This window comes from Osmerus mordax, chromosome 21 (genome assembly GCF_038355195.1).
Source record: "Osmerus mordax isolate fOsmMor3 chromosome 21, fOsmMor3.pri, whole genome shotgun sequence".
NCBI lineage: Eukaryota > Metazoa > Chordata > Actinopteri > Osmeriformes > Osmeridae > Osmerus > Osmerus mordax.
This window is the reverse complement of record NC_090070.1, coordinates 9,875,796-9,887,450: the sequence shown is the minus strand read 5'-3', so window position 1 is coordinate 9,887,450 and position 11,655 is coordinate 9,875,796. Positions and strand designations below refer to the sequence as shown.

Genomic DNA, 11,655 nt, shown 5'->3' with positions numbered 1-11,655 from the left:
TCCCCCCCTTCTCTCCGGCTTCGCCCTGCCCCTGTTTTGTATGTCTGTGTCCATCCATCTACTGACGTTCAAGTTCGTAGGAACGTCACGTCCGCACTTGAACTTGCAGCTCAGGGGGGCTTTACCATACCCCTGTCCCTCTCTCTTTTCAAAAAAGTCATGAAGACCTCCGCACAGCCCGTACCGTGCGCGTCTGCTCCGTATGATCTATAATTCCTTCTTTTTTTTGGATGTCAAACGCATCTATGAAGATATTTCCTTTGGACTCTACCTTTTGCAACGGCTCTACCAATGTGAACTAAGCTGAAAGACACCACTAACCCGTCATGTCTCGCCGCAAGCAAGGCAAACCGCAGCACTTGAGCAAGCGGGAGTTTTCGCGTAAGTAGAATTAAATAACATCATTCATAATTGTAGAAGTATGTGACAACCTACAGCCTCTCATCCGAAAACAACTTCCTCGAAGAATCCAATAGTCAACGGGACATGCCGACGCGCACCGCGGTCAAGTGGATATAACTTTACAGCGCAATAATTCGTTCTCTCATTGAATTGAGTAACTTATGCGAAAGCTTATAGGCTTCGTGAAATGCTGCAAGCACTTGGAAAATATTAATTTAATGAAAGTCTCGTCTTGGAATTGTGTAACATTCACTTTAACACAGGTTTCCTTCGCCATTAAAGGGCATGTATAGAGTAGCCTAGCCGAGACTATAGAGGGCTTGAGAGAGACCTTTGCCTTGGCTATAGGGACCTATAGGTCGGTGTGGTTGCTTGGAGAATTAGTTCTCGACCAGGTACGCCAAATGCAAACTATATTCCTCTACGAAAAATCCCACATTTGCCTATGTTCCTACATATTTGAATGGCTTTTCGTTGCCTGTGATGTGGAAAAGCGATGTTTACATACTCGCTACACTGCAGCGCAGACCTCGTGTGCGGAGTCTTGCCAGTGATTGAGGACTGAGTCTCCGAAACACGGATTCTCCCGTACCAGTACCAGCCGCCAATAAGCCTTAATATTTACATCTTAGTAAATGTGAGGATGGACGTTATTCGTATAATCTTTGAAAATATACGTTCACTTAGGCTTAGCCGAATAGGCTACTACCTACGTTAACATAACATCTTTTAACGTTTCTGCGTTTAACGTGTATCTCTGAATGGGCAACCGGGAGGTAAGAGTTTTCACATGACATTTCTGGATTTAGATGCACAGGGAGAACACGTTGTTACTTTATTTCGATTGCCTTTACATATATTTTCCGTCGCTGTGTTCCGGGTGCTTTAGCGTCTCATGTTGTGCCCAGGAAGAACGGCACGGTCTCTCATTTGTGGAGATTTTATTACCATAGCCAAACAAGAGAAATATGCTTCACTAAATTCATAGGAAATAACACAGCAAGCTATTGGTATTTCCGACTCGAGTTAGTTTGTCCTAACATTTCCAAAACGTTATGTATACGCTGTGCCATTCCGATCATCGTGGACACCAATTATACTCTCTTAACATATGCCTTCAATTGAAGGTATTTTTTTCTACATGCTACCAGTAGGGGGCAGAATATGATTGTAGTCATACAGCTTCCATGAACTTGAACTTGATCTCCTTTATCGCTTTATCTACATTGCTTGACCAAGCTCGTCCGTCAGTTTTATGAGACATACGCGGTCGTAGGCTTACATCTGATGTTCCTTGTCTTTCAAGTTTTCGTATTGGAGTCTCATTCTCCCCATGGATCGACAAGGAAACGAAAGTGAATTACTAGGTTGTTACCGTCGTTGATGTGCAATGTGATGCCGTGTATTTCATATCAGTTCAAAGATTATTCAAATGATCAAATCTGTTCACGAATTTCACAGTTAAAAATGTGTTGACTGAGAGAACATCTTCGTTTTTTTTATTTTTTTATTTGTCAGGGTCAAGATAGAATATAGTATCATTGCATTCGGGTCTAAACCTTATATTCCATGCTTTCCTCTTGAGTAATAGATTGTATTGCTGCATCGTCTCCACCCCACATTAGCCCCATTTCTATGATAATAGGACGTCACGTCGAAATCTTTCAATTGGATTTGACTATGCTCATAAGGTAGCCTAATTGTAATGGCTGAATGCTTAGTAAAAATCCACATGCACACAAGGGACTATACATCATAAGAATATGGCAAATGCATGATAACAGAAACAGACAACTTGCAAATTTGGGATTAGGCTACATTATTGGATTGGTAATATTATTAATTTAATTGAATTCCTTGTCATTTTCTAAAGTAGGTTACCTACAGTATAGCATATTGACATGCAGCCTGCACGTTTATTGTCATGATGAATAAACTGCATGTTAATGAATTCATATAGGCCCTACACCAAATAATTACCGTCCTATTATCATACTACAAGTGGGTCATAGTTAGCCCAACAGTTAATCACGTTTAGCCTACATTCTTTTTGACATCTTTGCAGGTCTACATAGTTGGATCTTGGAAAAGAGGATTATATTTAGTTTTGAAAGTTATTCAATTCCCTGTTTCCTGCATCAAAAATGAGATTATTTGGTTTGAAGAAAACCTTTTTTTCCCCACCTAGCCCTGCACTTCTCTGTCCAGAGCAGAAGCTTCTCGAGATAAGCACATAAAATAGGAAAGAATTCCCTCATCTTTAATTCAGTCCAACATACAGGTATAGAGCTATCTTGCATAGTCCCTCACCAGCGTCTCGTCTGACCCGACACGGAATTAAAGGTTCGACCGGCGGCAAGAATTCATCACATCTTATCTCGACATCCCAGTTGGGGCGGCGATGTCGTTTACCGTGGCTAGATTACTTCTTTTAAATGCTCGTTCCTTCTGTACTTCTGGGACCTACTCCACATTCGCCCCTCAATGTCTAACCTCAGTTCACAAGATCCCAGCACTTTTAACGAAATGGGGTCCAATCATTTTGAACTCAAATTAGAATCTATTTTTTGATTCTCTGAGGTGTTAGGTTCATTAAAAAACGAGATTGGCACCACAATAAAGAGGGTCAAGGCGCGACTTAATCGTTCGGGCTGCAAGCTGAACAGTGTCACAGCTTATCGAAACTGTGTGCTGTTTCTTTCTTTCTTTCTTTCAGTCTTTCTTTCTTTCCTAATGTTATGTATAATAACACAATGAATAATATGATAATATCACACTGTTTTAAGGAGATGGACAGTGCCAGTAGAATAGTAATGAAAATGTAATAAGACTTAGATATAGATCTCATTATCAGTATGATTTACTGTATTGTCTCAAGCTCTCTCTCTCTCTCTCTCTCTCTCTCTCTCTCTCTCTCTCTCTCTCTCTCTCTCTCTCTCTCTCTCTCTCTCTCTCTCTCTCTCTCTCTCTCTCATACACACACACACACACCACATACACACCCTTCTCTCTCTGGGGCTTTCACAGTAGCAGTGGTGATATACAGTACAGTAGCCAAGTAACAGAAATGAATGTGATGTTATCATTCACATCAGCCGACATCACAGACAAACGAATCTGCGCGCTCCCCTCCTCTCTCTCTATAACGCTCCACCACGATTACCGACTGGCGTGTTCCACGGTTGACTGTATCGCACACATGTAATCTTGTGTGCGACGTGTGAGGATTTTTTCGAGTGTCGAGAGTTTTTCCACATCTGCCGGTCCCCCCTTCCCCTTCCCCTCCCCTTCATCTGTACAGGCTACTCCTTTAGAATCTAATGAGATCCATGGCTTGTTTATCTGCATACTGAGTCTCCCCCTCCCCCTTCCCCCCTCCCCCCTCCCCCGTCCTCCTCTCCCTCCTCCTCCCCGACCCCAGCTGAGCCCCTGTCGGCTGTTGGTCCAGACGAGGACCCCCAGGACTCCCCCAGGCTGGGCCCACACCCCCACGGCAGGGGGGTCCGAGACCCCCCGAAGTGGGACCAGGACCTGCTGACCTGCGGCCAGTGCCACGCCCGCTTCCCCCTGTCCGACATCCTGCTGTTCATCGAGCACAAGAGGAGGCAGTGCCGCGGAGGGCTGTGCTCGGACAAGCCCCTGGACCGCCCGCCCTCCGCCCCGCTGGCCTCGCCGCTCCCCGCCCCCTCGCCCCACGGACGCTGCCTGCAGCAGCCGCGGCGCGCCGGCCGCCCGGCAGAGGCGGCCGTTCAGGTGTCGCCGCACGACGATAGGGATTGTTTATCGGCGCCCCCGCAAGGAATAATCCCCAAGCAGGAGAATATCACAGGTGAGGATGGCCGGGGGTGGAGGAGGAGAAGGTCAAAATGGCCGCTCCTCTGGAAACAGCTGTTTGTGGTTTGTTGGTGTGAGGGAGGGGGGGGGGGGTGAGGGTGATCCGGAGGAGCTGGGCTGTCACAGTCCCCTGGGTTTGGCTCCTTCAGGTCAGGTAGCTGTTGCAATGGGAAACGCCTGCTGCTGGATTCAAAGGTTATGGCTCGTTCACGGCCAACTTGACTGTCTGAAATGTAGCGTGTGCACGTGTTTACAGGGGAGTGTTTGTGTGCCGTGTGTGTAAGCGTGTGTGTGTGTGTGAGAGAGAGAAAGACTCCCCCCCCCCCCCCACCCCCCCGTTTGTCTCTGCTCCATCGCCACAGATGAGGGCAGATCTTCTTGTCTCCCTCCCTTCTCTCTCTGTCTCTCTCTTCCCTCTCATGTGGCTTTACCAGATGGTTCTCCATCTCTCTGTGGTTTCCCGCTCGGTCGTATCTCTCTGCCTCAAACACACCCTTGCAAATTCTCACTCTGGCACTGGGGAAGGAGGGGGGGGGGAGAGAAAAGGAGAAGATCCAGAGGAATTTAATTATACTGAACTGTCATGGAAGAAACGTGTTTATCTGAAGCGTCCAACGACCACTAATTGCAGTGGCGCTCTTCATTTCCTTAATGAAGGAGTCGTCAGCAGTGGTCGTCCGCCACAGCTAAATGAAGCGAGCGAGAAACATGCCGTGGCTCTCGCAAACAAACGGACGTGTGGAACGCTCTTGAGCACGGGGCGGCAACGCTGAAACGGGTCACCCACGCCGTTGTTTTGCAAAACCGTCACGTATTGGACGGTCGACGTTTTTGTTGTTGTCGTTATTTAGCCGCTACGGGGCGTCCGCTCCTCTGCGTCTCCTGGCCTGTTGTCCGGTGTAGCACCCAGCCGCCGCTAGTCTCTGACGTGTTACTATAAATACCCAACGCACTTCCTGATGTTCGAGACCTTGCGGCCGCGTCATGTGACGCGTTTCGCTCGGTGGTCTAATGGAGAGAGGGGAGCGTGTCAGAACAGCTGACTGGGCCCAGCGGCACATCCTGTATTGGGGGAGGGGGTGGGGGGGGTGGCGGGGGCGGGGGGGTCAGGAGGGTTTGGGGGCAGGGGGGCACCAGGAGAAGTTTAGCAAACGACATAATTGCTGAGGAAAATGCTACAGGTTTTACTGAATATTCCCCGTGAAGCGTGGTAACGATAGCCTGTGCTCTCTCTGTGAGACTGCTGAGGATTAGTGCTGTTTGTTGCTCATACCTAGGATGATGTTTGCAGAGGCAGGCAGACACACACACACACACACACAAACAGAATGACAGATCCATACCGACACTGCCCCCCTCCCCCCAACATTTGTTCCATATGTGACCTGCCATGTTTCCTCAGCATGACCAGTCCCCCTACGGCCCGCGTTGGTTTGCCTGCCTGTTTGTCTGTCCGTCTGCCTTCCTGTCTGTCTATCTGTCTGCCTTCCTGCCTATCTTCTTTCCTGCCTGCCTGCCTGTCTGTCTGTCCCAATATACCATCTCCCTATGCACCCCTATACAGTCCCTGCCTTGCTGTAACCCATAGCCAGTCTGTTCTAGGAACTGGTGACACCGTTCCTTTAGAACAAACCCACACACATGTCACACACAATGACCCACGCCACACACATCACACATGATCCTGCTGCTTGACATACAGCATGAGCGGCCACCCTGTCGAGGCAGATGTATGGGTGACAGATGGGATCCTGCCTGGGCAGAGGTTAGGGCTGGGGAGAGGTTAGGGCTGGGGAGAGGTTAGGGCTGGGGAGAGGTTAGGGCTGGGGAGAGGTTAGGGCTGGGGAGAGGTTAGGGCTGTGGAGAGGGACCGAGAGAGGGGCCACTGGGCCTGGGGTTAGGATAGACCATGGGAGGCATCTGGGTCTGGGGTTTCTGAGAAGTGTTACCTGGTGTGGAGTCTGGTTCACTGGGGCTGGACATCAAGGGCTGGAGTCAGAATTGAAGCTGGAGTTGGGGTTCGAGCCAGAATTGGGGCTGGGGGCTGTTAAGTTTCATATTAATGGCCAGAGGCTGGGGTACAGGCTGGGGTAGAGGCCGGGGTTAGAGGCTATGTCTGTGGGCCGATGGAGAGACAGAACAGAGTGGCTGTTCATTTGCATGATAAACAATGTAAGATATGCACAGAGACACATCGCCAGTCTCCAGACTGCACTGCTCCTACAAATAGAGCAGATGATGCTGCCTAGACAGATTCAGTACACCAGTCTGTCTGTGTGTGCGTGTGTGTGTGTGGCGTGCTCTTGCATGCGTACCGTAAGGTAGCACCCAGCCAACAAACGCCGGCACCACCTCATTCCCAGCGTAAAAACCCCCCAGTTTTATTTACAGTAGCTGTCTGCCGCTCCGACCCTTCTGACAGCCTCCGTCCTCCAGCCCTCCCCCTCCCCACGGGCCTCCATTGTAACGAGGCCTCCGATCAATACCCCCGCCAGCCTCCTGGCAGAGGCACGTCTCTTCCCCCGAAGACAGCAGGAGGCACGTGATCAAGGAGCGCCCTGTGTGTCGCAACACAGCATAGCAGGGCTGCGCCCCAGTGTCTTCGTCACCTGTGCCGGCCTTGCCCTACCGCTGTGTTGTTTGTGTGTGTGTGTGTCTGTGTGTGTGTGTGTGTGTGTGTGTGTGTGTGTGTGTGGGGAGAGACAAAGGTATTTTGGAGGGTGCTGCGCGTTGGCAGCGTGCCATCTTTCCGGCCCCTCCGTCTTTGCCGTCGCGGGGGGTGTCTGTCAGAGGGGGGTGGAGGGGGTGAGGGAGGGAGGGGGGGGGGGTTGGCTTCAATAGTGACATATTTTCCCCTCGTTTGTGGTTTTAACGTGGCGAGTGGTGTGTTGGTGTGTGCGTGCGTGTTTGGTGTAGCGCGTGTGCGCGTGAATTGGGTCTCTTTGTTTGGGCTATCAGCTCCAAAAATCGAGGCTTTTTTTTCTCTTGTTGCCGAAATACGTGAATGTCACTTAGCCAAGCAGCTAAATGACTTCATCAGCTTATTATTAAGTAATTAGACACCTGGAAATGAGACCGGGCCTGTAATTGTGTTTTGCTGTAAATGCATATCCACTCAGCACTGGTCATTTTATAACTGCAGAGAGTAGTGGTGTTTCACGGATGAATTTTTCATGGGGAAAGATTTTGTATTCTGAAGATGAGTTTTAAAACCACAAACAATGTCAAGAGAGATTCACAAATCTTTGTTGTCGGGGGAGAGTTTGTGTCTTTGAGTGTATTCCAGTTCTTGAGACTGTTCCTATAGCTTGTGTGTGAGTCTGTGTGTGTTTGTGAGTGTGTGTGTTTATGGCTTTTTTTCTTCAATGTTTTTGTCGATATCTTTGGAAGTGTGTGTGTGCGTGTGTGTTTGAGTGAGTATTTGTGGATATCTTTGTGCACGTGTGTGTGTGTGTGTGTGTGCGTCAGGGGCCGGCGTGTTTGTTAAAGCTTTACGAGCCTGGGCGTGCAGGCAGAACATAAAAGGGTCTTTGACTTGGCAGGGCCCTACCTCAGGATAGCCCCTCTGTGGGTTCTGCCAGGGCACACTTGGCACAGGGAGCTGAGCCTGGGGGGGGGGGGGGGGGGGAGGGGGAGGCCTGGTGGGGGGGGGGGCCCGGATGGGGTGCTCTATATGTGGTGGCAGAGTGTGGACCTGGACCTGGTGTGTGTGTGTGTGTGTGTCCTCAGGGCTCCTGCCTGGGCCTTCCTGTTTCACCGTTTGTCTGTAACAACCCAGCACTGTAGCCCTGGGCTTTTCAGGTGGAGACTAGTCGGAGGAAAACACACACACGTACGCACACACACACGCACGCAGTGTTCTGTTCGTTCACTCTCGTTCTCATAGACACGTATGCACGTGTACACATGAATACACACACACACGCACGGCCCTGTGTCTGTGTTTTGTCCGTAGTAAACGTGTTGTGACCCTGCTGCTTAGCTGGCCCATGATGGGGGCTGTCAAGAGTATATTATCCCTATTCCAGTCCCCCCCCCCCACCAATCCTGGACACCTCCCCTTTCTCTCTCCTTCTCTCTCCCTCCCTCCCTTTCCCCCCCCCCCAGTCAGTCAGTCAGCCAGGTATCTTCTGGTTGGTCTCCAGGAACTGGGAGGCTTTTGGCTCGGGCCTCATCGGCATGTCTTCACCTCTCATTCCAATGCCATGCCTAATTCTACCTCTCGTTCTTCCTATGGAGTGAGACACTCACATCCTTGTGCACACCCTTATACACACACACAAACACCCACTATCTCTCTTACACACACACAATTGAGGGTATCACACACACGCACACACATAAATACATCAGCTTCCTCTTTAACTTGATGAATCAAATCAAATCAAATGCATATTTGCCCAGCAGTACTGAGAAAGGCTTGTTGTTACGGCGGAGATGAAAGATCACCCCTTTTTTTCCCCTCCAGAAATAAACACCCTCCTGTCCTGTCAATACTTTGACAGGCCTGCTGATAAGGGGGGTTCAAAGGTCACCCTCCAATGCCAGGCCGCCACCAGCACAACCCTGGCAGGTTAATTACTTTATTTTTAGATGGGGAGGGACTTTTTCTTCTGAGGAGAGAGAAAAAGGAGAAAAAGCAGAAGAAAGCTGCCTTTGATGCAGGGGGTCAATAAGTAGCCATCTTTACTTTGCGGACTCAGTGGAGGGAAACGGCTCAGTGTGGTTTAGATGTGGCGCCGGTGGAAATGTCTTTGTCTTTAACTAGCTTTCACCACTCCCTGTCAATTCTTTTATGGAAAGAAATGAATGTTTTAGGAAGACAGTCAAAGGAAAATAGTGTGTTAAATGTTTACTCAAACACACATGCATGCACACAGGCACACACACACACACATCCCGGGCTATGGTGCAGCTGGTCAGTGTCTCTCAGTGTGTAGCTCCACTATCACTGCCCTGTCAGAAGCTGTTAACATCACTGGCTTGGCGAGTGTGTGTGCGTCTTGGTGTTCATGCTCATAGCGACAATTCGGTGGTCGGTGTGTTTGTGTGCGTGTGAGACCAGCCATTGTGTGTGTAAGAGAGATTGTGGGTGTTTGTGTGTGTGTGTATAAGGGTGTGTGAGAGGATGTGACTTTCTGTGTGTGTGGACAAGGCAGTGTGTATGTGTGCGAGAGAGTGTGTGTGTGTGTGTGAGGGTGTGTGGGTGTGTGTGTGAGGGTGTGTGGGTGGCCGTCTGCAGCTGAGCAGAGCTTATCTCCACAGCAGAGATTGATATGGAGCTGAAAGGCCTCCAGTGTCTGGCCCCATCATAGTGTCTGGCCCATCATATGTGTGAAAACTGGCATGTGTGTGTGTCGGTGTGTGTGTTTGCGTGTGTGTGTGTGTGGCATAATCTGTAGCCTACGTATGAACGTGCTCGTTCTCTCTCTCTTGGGTTTTGTTTTCAAAATGCCTGTTGACTCGTAATAGCTCAAGTTAATATTTAATCTTAGATTCAAATCCCAGTTCTGTTAAATGAAGATCAGAAGAAGAAGACTGTATCCGTTCTTCAGAGAGTAGTCTGGATTCTGGGTATTAGTTCCATGGAAGCTGTGGTAAAGGGTATAGGTTTTGTTTCCCCGTCGATTCAAAACAAGCCGGGAGTTGGAGTTTTTTTTAAGTGAGGGATTTTAGACACGTGAGCATGCATGCTTAATTGCAAGACAGGCAGGCATGAAGGCACACACGCACGCACTCACAAAACGCACACCAACATCCACCCTAACACACACACACACCCACTCACACACACACACCCACCCACCCAAACACACACCAACATCCTCACTTACACACACACACACACACACACACACACACACACACACAACCCTTTACTTCCAGGCTGAATCTCACTGATAATATGCCGGGGCCTCATTTGAATTTGAAGCGCTTCTTTAATCTTCAAAGGCCTGATTGCTTTATGAATATGCATGACGTGGGCTGACTCTCAGTTCATTACCTTGTTGTAAATTCTAATGACCATTAGAGCCTCGCAAGGTAATTGCCAATTGTTTTGCATTTTTGATTAGCCCATTACCGTCCCTGTATTCTGAGCATGTCTGTTTCTGCCTGCCTGCCTGCCAGGCCACCGGGAGGAAAGAGGGAGAGAGGAAGAGGAGGTGGGGACAGAGGAATGGGCGAGAGAGAGAGAGAGAGAGAGAGAGAGAGAGAGAGAGAGAGAGAGAGAGAGAGAGAGAGAGAGAGAGAGAGAGAGAGAGAAGAATGGTTAATGCAGTGACAAAACAATTCTTGGGGCGGTCTGAGAAAAGAGAACGAGAGAGAAAAAAGGAGAGAGAGAGAGAGAGAGAGCGGGAGGGTCAGAGAGAAAACGGATAAAGAGGGAGAGACAGAGAGAGAAGGAGGGATGACAGGAAGCGAGGACATACAGGGCTACATTCAAACTTAAGTCTTGTTGCCATGTCTCCAGAATGGAACAGTGTGTTGTGTGTTGTGTGTGTGTGTGTTGCGTGTCACAGGGGCAGGTCCGGTAGTGCATCCCAATGTGTCACTCCGTGCTTCATGCATGATTGATGTCTCCTAGAGGAATGGCATAGCCCTGCTAAGACTTGATAACATCTAATGGATAATTTAGCACTCTAAAACGAGCAGGCCAGCCCCCTTACTGGGAGGCTAGAGATGGGGTTTAGGCTACTGAGTGTGTGTGTGTGTGTGTGTGAGAGATAGAGAGAGAGAGAGAGACAGTGTTTGTCCTAATGAGTTTCTAATGAGTGTGTTTTTTCCATGTGTGTGTGTGCTTGTGTGAGTGTGTGTGTGCTTGTGTGAGTGTGTGTGTGTGTTTCACTGGCAGTCTTGCTGTCTCCCCTGGAGTGAGTTGTAGGTGTCAAGAGTTGATTAGCCTGCACTCCTCACAATAGTTAGCCAGGAAAAAACTCTATATCCATCCATCCATCCATCCATCCTCTCCCTCCCTCCCTCCCTCCCTCCCTCCCTCCCTCCCTCCCTCCCTCCCTCCCTCCCTCCCTCCCTCCCTCCCTCCCTCCCTCCCTCCCTCCCTCCCTCCCTCCCTCCCTCCCTCCTCCCTCTCTCTCTCTATCTCTCTCTCTTTCTCTGTGCGTCTCAGGAGAAAGTATAGAGACCTTGACTGACTGCCAGCCACTATAACCAAAGAAGATGTTTCCCTACGGACCTCTCTCTCCAGCTGGGCTGATAGGTCTCTTTTACCGCTCGTACTCTCTCTGCTCACTGTTGACATAGCCGTATTGTGTGTGTTAGGTGTGTGCGAGACCTTCCAGTCCACTCTCACCTGGTTGGCGAGGTCAACCAGTTGAACTGTTAACCCTCCACAACGATGTATGTGTGTGTTTAGTCTTGACCACTGTATACGCGTATGATGTCTGCCACTATATAACTCGA

General features: G+C 49.4%; 1 protein-coding gene across 1 annotated transcript in view; it reads left to right on the top strand.

Annotated features, from left to right (window-relative positions):
* Positions 1-326: 326 nt before the first annotated feature.
* Positions 327-11,655, top strand: part of LOC136965665 (B-cell lymphoma/leukemia 11A-like) — a 57,336-nt gene continuing 46,007 nt past the window's right edge. The window contains exons 1-2 of the mRNA XM_067259851.1: positions 327-381; positions 3,824-4,262. Coding sequence (XP_067115952.1) covers positions 327-381; positions 3,824-4,262 — 494 coding nt within the window. The remainder of the gene's footprint in view (positions 382-3,823; positions 4,263-11,655) is intronic.